General features: G+C 41.8%; 1 protein-coding gene across 10 annotated transcripts in view; it reads right to left on the minus strand.

Annotated features, from left to right (window-relative positions):
• Plekhm3 (pleckstrin homology domain containing M3) overlaps nucleotides 1–16,955 on the minus strand; it is a 175,320-nt gene that overhangs the window by 63,393 nt on the left and 94,972 nt on the right. For 9 of the 10 annotated variants that reach the window (XM_013157563.3, XM_003474190.5, XM_063237367.1 and 6 more), the window contains one exon: nucleotides 9,866–9,929. In XM_013157563.3, the coding sequence (XP_013013017.1) occupies nucleotides 9,866–9,929 (64 nt within the window). Of the gene's footprint in view, nucleotides 5,184–9,865; nucleotides 9,930–16,955 lie in introns of all 10 variants that reach the window. The other variant, XM_063237371.1, reaches the window with a different exon arrangement.

Raw genomic sequence — 16,955 nt, forward strand, 5'->3', positions numbered from 1 at the left:
TCACAGTCAAAGAAAGGCATGTGGGATGGGAGACATTGTTGTGGTTGTCTTTGCAAAACAGTCTCCCACACCAGGTTAGATGTGCTTCCAGAGATTCTGTCAATGCCACTGACTAAAAAAAAGAAAGAAAGAAGGAGGCCTGCCTCTCACTTTATTGAACTCAGTGCGAGAAAAAACTGACCGATTCACCTTTATCCCCTCTGCTCCTTGCACAGTGCCTGACACAGAAGGCCTTCAACATACACTTGTTGATCTGAACGGAACAGGAAGGGAGGAGCAGGACTCTTGGGGCCTCCTCTCATGCTGCTTGCGGTGGCAGAAGGGAAATGTGACCAAGGGAAATGTGACAATGAAAGGTGAGGAAAGTGTGCCAAAACGCATTGCTGGGGCCCAAGGCCATTCCCTGTGAGTGTATCACATGTGACAAGGGAGCTTTTGCTTTCTGATGTCTCCCTGGCTGTGGATAGGAAGTAACTAAAATTATGACTGACTTTGTATTTTCCTTTTCTTGTGCTTTTGAAAATATTTTATTCAGTCTTTGAGTATCTCTGTGTCATAAACATGGGAAGTATGAGATCACTCAAGAGGCTGCCTGCTTTTTTTTTAAATGCATATTCATCCATCTGATATAACAGAAAGTGTCCCGGAGTCAGAGAGCCTGGCCTTCAACCTGGGTCCAGTCACTTAGCAGAAGCTATATAGCCTTGGTAAGCTAGCTAATTTTTCTGTGTCTTAATATTTTTGCCTATAAAATGAGCATTTTAAAAAGGCAGGCTTATCTCACAAAGCTGTCTGACAAATAATGCTTTTTAATGTGTAAAACGATATGAAGATATTAGGTGCTATTATTATAGATTGTGATGGCTTAAAAATATGTACATATATTCTTACAATGTCTTTTAAAAGGTAGAAACTAGTTCTCCTCTCCTTAAATACAGGCCAGACTTAGTGGTTAATTTTGCTACTGGAGCCCGCTTTCGTGGCACATTCCTAATGAAGGGAATGTAGCAGATGAGGTGACCATACCTTCCACACAAAGGATGCCTCACTTGGCTTTCGCTCTGTCAGACCACCTCATGAGGACTAACAAGTGCTTGTGGAGCGGCCGCGTAGGGGAAGCAGGCCTCCTGTGAACTACTAGCTTTGCCATGCAGCTGTGGGCGTGGCCCACCCTCAGCTGTAGTTGGTACCTGCAGCCTTAACATCTAGCTCACAATCTCAAAACAGACCCCACAGACTCCACACTGTCTCACTACACCAATCTGCTGTTCCCAACCCGTAAAAACCATGAGAGAATGTAACTGTTCACTCATACTATAAGTTATGAAATTTTTGGAGTAATAGCAATAGCTAACTAATATACAAATGACAACCAAATGATAAAATAGTAGGCATTTCCATTTCTCTGAATATGAAACGAGTTGATTTTGACCCAAATCCTTTCTCACCTGCCCCTGAGGTCTATAACATTCTGCAGGCTGAGATAGCAGGCTCAGCAGTTGGGCAAGGACCAGTCTAGTTCCCCTACTAGCAAAACCACTAACCCCTACACTGGATGTTTAGTAAATATTCTTTAGAAACAGGTCTTTATGCCTTATGGTATTATAGGTACTAGACGTAGGCATTATGACTTTTTTTTTGTCTTTTTCGTTTTTATCTGTACCAGGGATTGAACTCACAACTGCCTGCTTGCGAGGCAGGCGCTTATGCTGCTGAGCTAAATCTCCAGCCCCGGCATTATGACTTTTAAAAAAAATAAATAGGTAAGCACACAAAGCCAAAAGAATGACAACACCCAGATGACTGGAAGCCAAAATAGAAGTGGAAAACAGGAAACTGAGCTCCTGGAAAGTGACCTTGGCACCAGTAGACACCATCTAGCTCCGTAGCTGCACCCTAATCCACTCCATGCTGCTCGTGCCTGAGGGCTTTTGGGAGCCTAGGCTGACCTCTTTACTGATAGAATTTTCGGCGTGGCTAAAAAGATAAGAAATATGAAATAAAAGTGGCCTTTAAGAATGTGGAGAGAAACTCCATGACCTCCGGGGTCTGGCTTTCTCTCTGCCCCACACGTGGTGTGGGGGCATTTATAGCTTAGGTTTGGCGTGGTGCCTAAGGGGCATTACTGATGCACAGGTAACCCATTGGAATTTATTTCGCGCCACAGGTAAATTGCTTAGGGGCGGGAAAGGTGACCTCAAGATAGAGCCCCTTGGTTCCGCCTCCCAGCCTCCCACTGCTGCAGCTTCCCATTCAGGGCAAAATCCTTTCATTTACCACCTGGACAATGGGGCTGTCTGTCCACTACTCTCACACTGGCTCATCTTCCTGGTCTGGTTTTCCTGAAAGGGCAGTAACTTTGTGCTTAGCTACCTACATTTTCGGTCACTGTCTCTACCACATCTCCCAATCCTTTAGTATGTCTGTGAACCAGACTATAGTTGGGTAGCTGAGTCTATAGAACAGGGCAAAGACTAACTAGTGTGTGTAACTAATAATCTGTACCATCACCATGTTAACCACCTGCTTTAACCCCTCAGCTAACTGCCATCCACAGCAAAATATAAATGCCCAGTAGCTAGGACTGGTGGTAAGGAAGCCAGAGACTAAAGATCTCTGGTCTGGCTCTGGTCCCTAGCACTTGCCACTCTGCCCTTTCCACTCCCACAAGATCTGCAATGGCCTGAGAATCTGAGCATGAGGCACATGTTGCTCAGAACATTCTCAAGAGACACCTGCCTTCCTGAGAAGCAGTGACTTCCCATTTGCTCTACTGCCAACCAGTCGAGCCTTCAAAGAATAACATTTAATCCTTTCCCTCCACCCAGGAAAGCTCTTCGACAGAAATACACATTCATTTTGTAAAAATTCACTTATTTAAAAGGCATAAGTTGATCTCCAAATAATGTATGATCCTTTTTCCTAGCTTGTTAATTGGTTGGATCCACCCTGGCTAAAGCAGCTGACAGATTTAGTGGTGTTTTATTGGAGGCTCATTCGTGTCCTGCCCCAGACTGTGTTCATGGGTTTCTGAAGGCAATGTGGCGACTGCAGACACAAGCAAGCTGTCATGCTTTGTTTTTCTGCTTGTTAAATCGGAATGCTCCTAATTAGTTGTCCTGCCTACTAATGCTTGGGTGGACAATGGTGCAGGATCAGGGAACTGAGAGGCTATGAATACAAGTCCCTTGGGCTCCTGAGGCTTGGGGACTGGTGAGTTGGTTGTGGGCACTGTGTTTCTGTAGGTTGTGGATTCAAAGATGTCAACCCCTCTGTCACTAAAGGTCATCACCTGTTGCTTTTTCCGTGAAAGGATGGCTGTGCTTGGGTGCACACTTAGGCCTGGCCTTTGTTTGCCCCTCTGTGAAGAGTGCCCACAGACAGCAAGGTCCTCTCAGTGTGTGCTTGCTTGGCAGGCAGGGAGATGCAGAATAATTTACATAACATCTTTGAAGAATTCTGCAAAGTGTTTTCAAAAAGTGGTCTCAAAATGCCTTGAACATTGCCTTTTAGGGACACTATTCACTTGCTAGAACACACTAGGAAGCCTTGAGTTTCCTCAGAGCAAAATGCTGTGCAGCATTTCTGTAGGGGCCAGTTCTGACAGCGGTTTAGGTCACACAGATGACAACTCCTGAGCTATGTTGGTATGCGGACTAGCAAAAAACTGAATGGAGAAGTTAGCTGTTCAAGAATGTCTCCTGGGTATGCAAAAGTTTACAACATTAGACAACTCACCATTATTCTGATGTACAAAAACCATTTTTTTTTTGTTGTGGTGGTGGTGGGGATTTCATAGATGGGCATTTGTTTTGTTTAGCGCATAACAGTAATTAGTTTGCTTTTCTTTGTGGGGAGAGCAAGTGAGTTCGAGAGGGAATGTGTACATATGTATATATCCATTTGTCCATCCATCCAGTGGCCAAATGCTCTGTGAGTTATGTGTAAGTTGTTTCATACATGCCTTCACTACTACTGTCATGTAAGACAAGCAGTTGGGACCATTCTAGACAACTCCAGAAAGATAGTGTACATTGGATTTCTTCTTTCTTCATGGGTCTCCATGCTGTGCTTTACCCTTTTGGCATCCTTCCCACGTTACATATCTTTACTCTGAATTCTGGACTTTCCCTTCCATCTGTTTTCATGATTAAAATCACTTGATGTCTTTCCTTTGAAATATTATGTTGTGTTTTCAACATATTAAGGAAAAACGAATTCGGGCCAAAGTAATACTTTACTCTTCTTCGATAATTTTATGTTGTTACCAGAACCTAAACTGCCTTAATCTAAAGGCAGGGTCCATTTTGGAAATTCTGGCCCCAAGGAAGGTGAATGATGCATGACAAAGCTGCTTAGATTGTTTGCCAAAAGGGGTGTGTAAGGGCCAGGTGTAGGTGAACAGATGAAGAGAAGGGGCCACTCTAACCAAATGCCTCACCCTTGGGACCACTGGGCACAAACAAACACGCATAACTGACATTCACTGCTTAACTGACAAATGCCCCAAAGGAAGTAACACCAGAAGAGTTCTTCCTGCAGTTTAGGTTTTGTCACAATAATATTGGTAGTCAAAATTTACAAGTCCAATCTGACCTTTTCTTTCAGTAAGTAGAAGGAACTTTAGAAGAATTTTCCTATCATTTATAGTCTAAGAAATAACACATTACACCAAGATTCTGATTTGCTCTGTTAGAACTAAGAGTTCTTGAACAGTAATTTACATAGGTCCAGGTATTCTACTAGTAAAATTTGGAAATTCCTTACCAGTGTTAAAAGAGCCAAGGGAAAGTGATGGTTTCTCACATACTCAACAGGGCAAGGGGAAGGCTAAGACACTGAGAGTACTGTATAAAGCGAGACTTTAAGAATATTCATTCCAGCAAAAGATAATGTTTCTATTAAGGCTCCTCAGTATATTCTGCTCCCTTCAACCACACCACACCTTCTTGAAGTCCTCTTTGTGATTATCTTTAGTTGTGCTGTTGTGGCTGCTTTGATGTCCAAAATCCATTCAGAGCATTTATCTTTCATGGTCATTTTGACCATGGGGAAGTGCTGGACGTTACGTGGTGGCAGGTCTGGTGAACAGGGTGGATGAGAACACACTGTCATGTTTCTGCAATCCTGCCTTTCCACTGGATGACACACAGCAGCAGCACTCACTGTACTTTTGATGGCACCTTGTAAAGACATTCACAAAAGAGGATTTTTAGCACTACATGAGAAAGAATAATGCCACTTGTTTGAAGAAAGGGTAAGTACTGTGAGGAGTATTAATGGCACTGCATCTTTTACTGTGACAATTTTTTTTTAGTTTAAACAATCACCATGTATTCTGAGCATACTTTGTACTACTCCTACTTTCTTTTTCTTTTTTTTTGGTGGTACTGGGGATTGAACTCATGACCTCACACTTGCCAGGGAGGCACTTAGACCACTGAGCTAAACTCCCAGCCCCCTATTCCTACTTCCTTATTTGAGTGTATCTTTTCATTGTAATCCTGTCTTACAGTTTTGACAAAGGATTTGTGATAAAACCAGGCAGGATGAAAATAAAACAAATTCAATTCTACTTCTCAAGGTATCAAACCAAAGAAAAGCTCTTAAAAAGAAGTTTCTCCATTAAAAACACAGATGTCTGTTTGTTTACATAAGCTCAGTAAATCCTATATAAAAAGCTGGGTTGTCTTTAAAAAACCACTGTGAAAAAAATAAATAAAATAAAATAAAAAACCACTGTGCAGTCACATATTAAACTTTTTGTGCTTCTTTTTTTTTTTCCTTTTTTCCTTTTTTCCAGTACTGGGGGTCAAACTCACGACCGCCTGCTGGCAGGGCAGGTGCTTATGCCGCTGAGCTAAATCCCCAGCCCTCACTGTGCTTTTCTAATACCTACTCTGTTGAACAGAAATTCACCCAGAATTCCCACACTGAAGAAATGAGTGAATCAAGCTCCTACAAGGATCTAGAGCACCTCTACCTCACTGCAATGCCTGTCTTGGGTCTGCCACTAGATCAGGGGGCTCTGGGTTCCACTTCCGTGTTAGGGTTAAGGGCTGCCAACGGATGACTGTTGGATAATCACTGTGTGCTGCTCAGCCACCACCTGTTTTTTTTTTTTTTTTTTTTTTCTTTCTGTAGTTCAAACTGGCCTTCAGTCAAACTCACTAGGTAGCCCAGGTTGTCCTGAAAGTCTCAGCAGCCCTCCTACCTCAGCCTCGAGTGCTGGGATTACAGGCATGTACCATCATGCCCAGCAACCATTAACTTTCACTACCTTTTTTTTTTCTTTTTGTCTTTTTGAGACAGGGTCTCACTATACAGGTCAGGTTGGCCTTGAGTTCACTTTGTAGCCCAAACTGGTCTTGAACTTGCAATGATCCTCTTGCCTCAGCCTCCTGAGTTCTGGGATTACAGGCATAATCCCAGATACCTTTTTGATACACATGCTAGGAATAGTGAAATAGATAATTAAGGACTTATTGCCAGCATAAATTTTGCCAATAAGTGGCCCTTAGTGCCCGATGGTAGGTGACTGAAGCTCCCAGGACTACAGGAAACAATAACCTTTGCTAGGCAACTGCCAGTCCTGGCTACTTATTCCTTCCCTTCCAAGTGCACAATATTAAGACAGAATGCATGCAAAGAAGACAGTAAATTCAAATAACAAGAAGGGAGTGGAGAGTCTTGAATGTAACTGATGCATTACAGCAGTTTGAAATATTTAGCGAAATTGTTGAGTTTATCTGTTAAAAGTGTAGGGATTGTTCCTTGGATATATATATGAATCCAAAGAGAGACAAGAAGACTGCAGTATTTTTTGGTACCAGAATAGTTTTAACATCTTTAAGTATGATTAGTGTTCTGTGTATAATATTATTCTTACATTACCTATAAAATTTTATATCCCTTTTTATCATGCTCATTAAGTTTTTGACTTTTTCCTTCTTGGGGAGGAATATGTATATTTTGCTTTTTTAAGTAAAAGTTAATGGAAAAATCAAATTTATAGAAAGGAATTTGTGCCTTTAGGAAGAATATTGGTGTTATTTTTCAGGATCTATAATCCTTTAATCACTTAGTTTAATGTATATTTCTTTCCCATGAAAGTCTGTATACCAAAATTCCTTTTCCTATAATTATTTTATAAGAAAGATCTGCTCATACAGAAACCTTTAGGTGAAGTGAAATCATATTTACTCTGAACCTGACATTTAATAGAGTGATAAGGCAGCCAGGGAGAGGCTGAGGTGGTGCAGAGTTGCATGGGGCCTGGTGGTTGGATGGGTTAGGAAGGTCTCCTGCCATGGCTAATGCACTCTTGCAAAAGTAAAGCACTTTTTAAAAAAAAAATATTTCTCCTTGTTTCCCTTCCCTTCCTTATTTCCTACAATGGTTCAGACCTAGAAAACACAGTCCTTATTTACTCAGAATCCAAGGAAAGATAAGTCTTCAGTGTTGATAGGAAAGACACAGACAGACCAAAAGCTAAATCCAATTTAACCCACCTCAGGCAGAAAAAGTAATTGAATTAAACTTCCTCTAAATATGATAAGTTTGGGGCTTTTAAAGCCAGGCACAAAGAGCCAGGTTAGAATGAGTGGCTAAGTAAATGGATGCATTGAGCTTCAGCCACCCCGCCCACAGGGAGTTTGATAAGCTGTTGATTGCCTCTATCACTTTACTGCCCAGGCTGAAACTGATTAAGCTGCTTATGGGGATCTGGGGCTAATGGCTTGGTCTACCCAAGAACACCACTGTCACTGATTTAAGTAAGCTGCTTGGCTCGTAGGGCTTGATTATTACAAGGGGAAGAAAAGAAAAAGACAGCAGGATATAGGAAGGCTTTAAAAAGCAGGCTTTATTATTCCAAATGGAAACATCACTTTGACATCTTAAAATGAATATGGAATTACTCTGACTCTTCTTCTTCATCTGATATTGAACCTTGCTTCGGAACGGCCTCCTAAAGGGTATTTACTCTGGAGCCCACATGTTCTACTTTCAACTGCCTTTGCGAGAATGTTTCCTGCCTTTAAACACCAAGCAACGGCATCTGGGTTTTCAGACACTATGACCAGACATGAGGAAGCAGATAAATGTATAATGGGTATTCTAATCAATTTTCCTCCTTGACCACCACTGGATAATTGTAATTAAAAATATGTCCCTTTCCACCCCAGACAGCAGGTAACTGCCACTTGACCCCACAATAAAGAGCAGGCAGGACTGAGGAGCAGAAGGAGCTGGCATGTGCAAACAGGTCTACACGACGCACAAATAGAAATTAAGTGTCTTTTCACCCCTCCCCAACTAACTGTTCTAAAATTATTTTTGCCATTTAAAATAAATCTCTTATCTCCAGAGGAACAAAGAACACAAAAGTCTTAATTTAAAAAAAAATTTTTTTTTTGTCTTTCTCCTTTTTTATGGGTACCGGGGATCGAACTGACGACTGCCTGCTTGCAAGGCAGACGCTTATGCTGCTGAGCTAAATCCCCAGCCCCCTTAATTTTAAAATTAAAAAAAAAGGATGTACACACAAGAAACCTTGAAAAATAAATTCTGAAAAATGACTGAAGGACATGAATTTGATTTTTTAAGTTGACCCCATTATTCTGGTAAAAACAAGAAAGGAAAACAACAAAAGAATAGAATCCCAGCATTTGAGACGTTCTGAAAGTTATCACGATTATTTTTTTAAAAACTGACTCTTGGGAAAATCAATACATACATAGAAACGAAAGCAATGTTTTCATTTAGTGTCTCACAGCTTCTTAAGTAGTTGTTGTTTAAATGATTAACCAGAGCTTAACCTATTCAGAACTTGAGAATGAACACAGGAAACCTCAGCGTCTTCCAACTGCTAACCTGGTCAATTATTAAAAGCACATGTACTAATAAAAGTAAGTAAAGATGATTGGATTCTTACATGCTCTGTTATATTTTATTAAACTATAAAAGCTATTTAACTATTTGGCTTGAGCACAAGTCAAAAGATTTAATGTATCAATACCTTTCACATTTTTCTTTAAGTAATTTTTTAATAAAATATAATTCTAATATTGTAAAATCTACTTTTAAAGTGAACAATTCACTGATTTAAAAAAATCTATTCACAAAACTGTGCAACTGTCTTCACTGTCTAAATGTAGAATACTTTCATGCCCTAAAAGAAACCTCATATTAGCAGTCATTACTTACTTCTTCAGTTTCTCCAGATTGTGGCAACCACTAATTTGCCTACTTAGTACATTTCATTTAAAAAGAACCATAAACATCTACCTTTTCCCACATGGCTTCTCCCACGTACTGTGATGTCTTTATAACACTCATCTACACCGTAGCATGGATCAGTACTTCTTTTCCTTTCCAGGCTGAACAGTAATGCACAGTACGGCAAACATTTTATCCAACCTTTCATCAGCTGACAGGTATCTGGGTGGCTTCACTTATTTGCTGTTATGAATAATGCTGCACTGAGCACTTACATATATATGTTTATGTGGATGTCTACATATTTTTAATGCTTTTGGGTATATACCAAGGAGTGTAATTGCTAGGTCACATTTAATTCCACATTGTTTCAAGGGACTGTCAAACTGCTTTTCCAAAGTGGCTATACCACTTCACATTCCCACCAGCAATGTATGACTGCTTTAGTCTCTGCACACTCTTGCCAAGATCTGCTATGGTCCCATAATATCATTTTGCACCAAGCCCCTTCCCCATTCTGAATAGAAATCGAAGATCGGGAATTGAAATGAAAAATACACCAGAGAAGGCTGAATGCAGTGGCAAGACCCTAGCGCACAACGAAGCTTCCTTAGGAAGAAAAAAGCCTCGTGGGCTGAGTACTCACCTGCTGCAGGTCAGCGAGGGAGTACAGGTGGATCTGCTGAAGGAGGTATTCTCGGGGGAAGATTCTGAAAATGAGGGCAGATACACCAGTGAACTCTTGTGCCACGAGACTCACTTTTTTAAGGTTTAAAATCTCATTCAAAAAGCTGCTTTCTTCTGTCCTTACCCCTTCTCGTGTACTCCTACTCCCCAAACCCTTTGAGAAACCTGTAACAATATCTTTTTATTTTTTTATAGTTTGCTTTCAAACATCAATGTCAGAGTGGAAGTAAAAGTTTCGTGCTTCTTTTGCAATATTAGGGACCAAACCCAGGCCCTCAAACATACTAGGCAAGTGCTCTACCACTGAGCTACTTCCCCAGCCTCTTTCAAATTTTATTTTAAGACAGGATTTTGGTATATTGCCCAGGCTGGCCTTGAACTTGGCGATCCTCCTGTCTCAGCTTCCTGAGAAAGTAGGATAGCATGTGTGCACCACTGTACCTGGCGGGTCTTTTTATTTTTAACGTGCTGAGGACCAAACCTAGTCTTTCACTTTTAATGGCATTTGAAATGCCATAGTACTATGGAGTAGGTACAGGCTTGTGAACCAGAGCATCAGGCTTTTTGTACCAGCTGTGTTCCTAACAAACTGTGTAATGTCAGGAAAGTCCCAGACCCACCGGGCTCCAGCTTCTACACTGTATAATGAGGGCCCTAAATATGATGCTTCTAAATCTCTTTCTGGCTGTCATACTGCATGATGCCTAAATTAACTGACATTAGAGTTGAGTAACATTGGCAACCTGTGTGTTTATCTAGAAGCTTCTATGATTTTCATTAATGGAGAACAGTGGTGCTGAGCATCACCTTAATGAGCCACCTGAAATACACAGTGATGATAATTCTTCAAATCCACTTGATTGACTTGAGAGAGATTCAGGAGGTTAATAAAGCACACTTCTGGCTGGGTCTGGGTGGGTCCTAGCAGCTTAACCTTAAGGAATCTATTTGGTCCCTGGCTGCTTTCTCTCTACCTTTTCTGCTGCTTCTCAGATGCCCCAAGTTGAGCAGCCTTCTTCTGCCTCACTTTTCTGCCATGATGTTTTTACTTTGCAGCCAGCTGACCATGGATTGAAACCTCTACTATAAGTTGTGGGTGTCAGTTATTTTTCCTGGCAAAGCAAAGGTGATTAATATACTGGGTATAGATGTAAATGATGGGGAAATAATCTGAATTGGGATTCCCCAATAAAGTCTTTGTATCTTTGGCACTGTTAGTTTAAAGCATCTAGATTGGGTGAATAAGAAAAAACCGATTATGAATCAAAGCATAGTTTTAGAGTACCACACAAAGTAAATCCAAAACTAAACTCAGGGTGCTAGTATTTTTTCTGGTTGTCTTTTGTGGTTCTATGCAATTATCTTGTATATTAAGTGAAAGAAACCATTAACTTATTCAATTAACATTTATGACTACCACTAGATGCCAAGCACGGTGCCACACACTAGGAATATAATTATGAATAAGATAGCCCTGGTGTCTGAGTTCAAGTCAGCCAGGTGTGGACATGCCTGACGTCCTAGCTGTCTGACAGGCTGAGGTAGCAGGGCTACGCGTTCAAGCCTCGCTGGGAAACTTAGCTAGACCCAGTCTCAAGTTAAAAAGGGATGGGGATGTAGCTCAGGACTCCGCTGGTGGGGAAATCTCCAGTACTGGGGGAAAAAAGCATAAAGTCAATTTGTGTAGGGACACACAAATTGATAACTACAGCACAGAAACAGAAAATGCTAAGAGTTATGTATGATATACACTTTTTTTTTAAACAATAGTCTAACATGGTAGAGTCCAACTCTGGCTATCCATCGGAATCACTTGCAGAGCTTTTATAAAATGACAGAGAACATGCATGATTGAGCCTAGAAATCAGTACCAAACTAAAAATAAAACAAGTATTCTCCCAGAAAGAGTACATCCAAGGTTTAGAATCACTGGCCTAATATCTAGGTCACTGCAAATTCATTATTTGGTCCTTTCAGTTAAGCACGCATCATTGCCAAATCCTAGAGATTTAAACTGTCTTATTGTCTCACCCATCCAATACTGATTAAACACATACTATACACCAAGTACTGTACTGGGCCATGGAAAAGCAGGCATTGGCTCAGTTAGACAAAGTCCTTATCCCACGGAGGACTGGGCTGGTGGATTCTATAGTTTGGAGCTCTCCTGGATAGCAGGACAGATACTGAAGAGACCTTTGGAAAAGCATGACTTTCCCCTACAGAAAAGAAACCAGGCTAAGAAAGTGACTAAGAAAGTGGCTAAGAAACATATTCTGGGAAATGGAATACAGTTCCTGAGGCTGGGCTCTCTACAACGCTGATGGTTCAGGGCTGTACCCATGGCAAGAAGCACAGCACAGTCCTGGAGAGCTAGGTAAAGTAGAAGGAAAATACTCAGTTCCTCCATATGGCATTAGCTTCCCCAAACAAAAGTCCTCTGTTGTGGAAGGTGTACCACTGTCCTTTGAGAGATCAAGAAATATAACCAATCTGTATTTCCAGTAACACACAATAGGACAAATGATTAAGAGAGCTATTCATCATGATGCTCTTGTTACTAAATACGAATAATAAGAGCCCAATTTGGGATTTGCACTTGCAAATTTGAAATACAAATTTCACTCAGTCCTCACAATGGCCCAGCATAAGAAGTATAACCTCCACTTTACAGAAGAGGACTAGCACTCAGAACCAAGACTGATCTGCCAGCGTCACAATGCTAGAATTCAAGGCTAAGATTTTTTCTTTTTTGAGACAGTCTCACTACGCAGTTCAGGCTGGCCTTGAGCTCACTTTGGAACCCCAGTTGGTCTCGAACTCATAACAATCCTCTTGCTTCAGCCTCTCTAGTGCTGGGATTACAGGCGTACACTACCACGCCTGACTTAAGGCTAAGATTTTCTAGGTCCAAAAATCTATGCTTCTTCCAGTTTCTTGGGGGTACAGGAAGAGGAAGGAGATATGTAAAATTGAGACGACTAATGCGAATTTCCTTTTCATTTGTAAATATTCATACTTTCATATCATTCACCTAGTTTTCTCTAATGTTTACATCTTATATAACTATGGGCCACTGATTTAAATTCAGAAGTTAATTATTATATAAATTACAGACTTCCAGCTGTTTCCATTCCAGGATTCCTTTCAGAATATAGCACAATTTACAGACTGTTGCTATTACTGAACATGCTGTACTTTAGCATTTGCTCAGTGACTTGATACAGTCAGAAAAGGAAACATAGGACAGTCTTTCAGTAGGGCTCTGAGGGTGGCAGAGTGTGATACTCTAACATGGGGACAGGGAGGATGTTTGGGGATGGTTGAATGGGAAGACCCAGCATTTTTTTTTCTTTTCTTTGCAGGTCTGGGGATTGAATCCAGGGCTTCACATCTATGAAGTGCATGCTGTACCACCAAGCTATAGCTGGAATAATCCTTTTGAAAGGTAACTGCTAAGTAATGACATCCTTAAATAAAGCAGAATGAAAGGAATGTGGTGGTGGTGGGGTAATAGCTAAGGCGTGAACGGGGAGATTGGGTGGGAGAGTCATTTCTACATGAGCTCTCACTTCTGCTGATTTGCAGGAACACAAGTGAGCTATGTCCAGTAGGCACAAAAAACTACAATGTAGCATATCTATAATGTGTCTTGCTACTTACAACTCTCTCTGCACAAGTACCCTGAAATTTGTATGACGAGGTCACTATACAGTCAACAAGCACTTACTGGGGGCCCAAAATAAGCCAGGTGTTGAGTTAGATTCAGAGAAGGGTACTTCCGTGAACACAATTAACAAACACAAAAGGAATTTCCAGTTTCCCTTCTTCCAGTTTCCAGGCCCTTCTTACTTCCAAACACCATTCATTTTCCTTCTCACAACAGTTACACAAACTTTGCTCATGTCATCTCTAATACTCTTCAGCATCATTTGTACGACTAGTTATGTCATGTGCATAAATGTGTTAAGTACATTTCACATAGGCTTACTTTCCCTCTCCTTTTAGGAGAGATTCTAAGCCCTTCCAGAAATGCTTTGTCTTATGCTTCCCTTTATCACTCTTCACTGTCTGATGCTATAATTTTTACGAGGTCAGTCATGACACACAAAAAACTGGAAAACGCAATATATGCAGAAAGATAAAGGCTTTTTGTTGTCTAGAGAACATGTTGTCTTTGAAAGACTTAGTGTTGGTCATTAAAAGCACAGACTTTGAAGGAAATAATGCTGACCAGCTCCTCTTCCCTCTGGAGGAAGGAAGTTGTACCAGAAAAGCCCTGAAGTCAACTGGGAGAACAAAGTTTCACAGAGGGACTACTGGAGTTATTAAAAATGAATCTCTTAGCGCAAACCTTTCTTTTTAATGACTTAAGAGACACTAATAATATAACTAATCAGAAAATTTTTTTGTCCATATCTTGTACTCTGAGCACCTATTTCAAAGATACCAACATGTAATGTATTAGCTATAGCTATTCTATTAATTATGAAATTTTGACTTTTTCATAAAATTTTAGAAAACCAACCTGTAACATGTTTTTGAAAGTGAAGACAAGAAGAAAAGGACTTTCACAGTTTTCTAGATAGAGCCAAGCTCTTCTGTTTAGAGAAGGCAAGAGTTTTCTAGACAGGGCCAGCTAAGAGCTTCTTCCTAAGACAGATTGCATGAGCAACACATTCCCTGAATAGCCCGGGCACATCAACCATGGGGAAGGGTAGGTGAGTAAGGACAAAAGAGGCAAGCCTGGAAAGACAGACCATGGCGACTGCGCATCTGGGGACACCTAGGGCTCTTTCCTGCTGTGGCTCCAGTGCTACAGGGCAGAGGCCCTTGAGTAAATGGACTGAACAAGAAGGATCCCCAGCCACTCCTCGTGAACTCTGCTGGGTAGAAGGGGTTGTAGAGAAGCTGGAAACCCAGGGCCCACTCAGACAGAACTAAGCTGCCTGAGGCAGATCTGGGCTGGGAAAGACAGGGCTCCTCAGAGCAGGCAGGCACTTTGGGACTTCAGGGGAGTGCTTTACGTCTGAAAAGCAAAACTTGGCATCCTCTTAAAATAATGTCAGCATTATTTTACTATTAATTATTCAGTAAAGAATGGATGACTGTTTGCATTCTTTGTCAGGGAACTCCTGTGATTGCCTTGACTCCCATGAATTAAACTCAAACCTTAGCACCTATTTCTCTGCAATAAATGGGTCCAGGGTTCATAACACGTGCCTGACAGTGTGCTGAGGCCTGATGATTTGTTTTGTTTTGTTGGGACAAGGTCTCACTATTCAGCTCAGGCTGGCCTTGGGCTCACAGTGATCCTTCTCCCAAATGCTAGGATCACAGGTGTGAGCCACCACACCAGGGTGGAAAAAGTTTAATACATACACAGATGTGCAGGGTGAGGGAAGCCAACAGGACACCTACTCAGGAAATGCCTCCAAAACCTGAGAAGTCAGAGGGGGAGAAGCAGCTGCAGGTGGGGGTATTCCTGGTGAAGGGAACAGCAGGGGCAGGAGGACAGAGGCTAGAGGACAGTGTGCCAACAGACTTGGTCCTGAGAAGATAAAAGAACTCTCTGTGGATACATGACTGACGGGGCAGCCAAGAGGAACCTTGAATGCCACACTAAGAATCTACCCTAAGAGAGATGAGGTACCTCAGAAGTACTCCAAGCAGGAGAATGACACACTCAGCTTTTGTGACTAAAAGATCACTGACACCAGGCATGGTGGTGCATACTTGTGATCCCAGCTCCTTGGGAGGCTAAAGTACAAGGAGGACAAGTGCAAGGCCTGCCGGGATGACTGAGCAAGACCAGTTTCCAAATCATGTAAAAAGGGTGTGGTGTGGTGTGGCAGAGCACTCGCTGAATATGTGGTTGGCCCTGACTTTAATCCCTACTATGAATTTTTAAAAGCTGCTTAAAAAATATTGACAGCAGAAGAGGATAGAGAGACTGAAGCTCTGGAAAACAAGGTGAAACGTGAGGCTTGAACTGAAGTGGTGGACTTCCTGATGGAGACGGCCTAGCCCTGGGAGGTTTTGGGAGCTGAACTGTGGGTCATGGTGTGTGGCAGAAAGTGTGGCAGTGAGAAGCCCGGGGCGTTGGCAGGCTTCACGCTGGGTAAAGCAGGTGATTGGCTGCTCCGCTTGCTGACACGGGAATAAGGGAGAGGAAGCATCTTGCTGAGGAACAGAACTAGGACTCTCTGAGAAAGGAGCACATGGAGTCGCCTGAGTCCAGCGAGGAGGCTGTATGCCTCGGACTACAGGCTTTCGATGAAGCCATGAGAACAAGGGGCTGCCCTGGACAGCAGCCACTGGCAGAAGGGTGCTAGCTAAGGAGTGGTGGGTAGGAGCCTGGAAGGAGCAGTTCCACCTGGAGAAGGAAACGCAACAGAGCTGCATCAGGGAGCCAATCGAGGAGAGAAAGTTTAAGAAAGAAGGGGGTCAGTGGTAGTCAAGGCAGTGAGGAGGTCAAATGACATGAGGAAGATTCCTGAGGCCTAAAAGATGTCAGCAGAACTTGGCAAATGAATTCATCAGTGACCTCAGACAGAGAGGTTTTGAAGAGCAGGAAGCCAGACTGCAGAATACAAGATGGTGGATTATTCTATTAAGTTCATTTTAAAGGACAGAAGAGAAATCGTACCACTGCAAAACAAGGATGTAGGGCTAAGTTACAACAGCTTCCTTTTTTTAATGAAGAAAGAGACTTGAATATTTGTGTCTTAAAATTAAGAAGCCCATACAGAAGCAGGAACATACAGAAGACACAGAAATAGGGGTAATTAACAGAGCCTGGCCCTGGAAGAGCTAACAGGAAACGGCATGGGCACCCTGCTAGAAATTCTTTCCAAGACACCATCACATATGCACATACACACAGGTACCTACGTGTATTTTCTTAACTGAAATGCTCCGAGTTTTTTTTACTAACATGTTACAAAAGTAATTAGTAATTTCTCCATTGTAACCCACAAACTTCAACAATTAGGAACCAAATGCTGCAAACTAACTGAAGGTTATCTGGCTTAGCCATCCTTTGGTAA

Source organism: Cavia porcellus, unplaced genomic scaffold, assembly GCF_034190915.1.
Source record: "Cavia porcellus strain 051 isolate PalLab524CR breed Dunkin Hartley unplaced genomic scaffold, mCavPor4.1 scaffold_26, whole genome shotgun sequence".
In the NCBI taxonomy this organism is placed as follows: domain Eukaryota; kingdom Metazoa; phylum Chordata; class Mammalia; order Rodentia; family Caviidae; genus Cavia; species Cavia porcellus.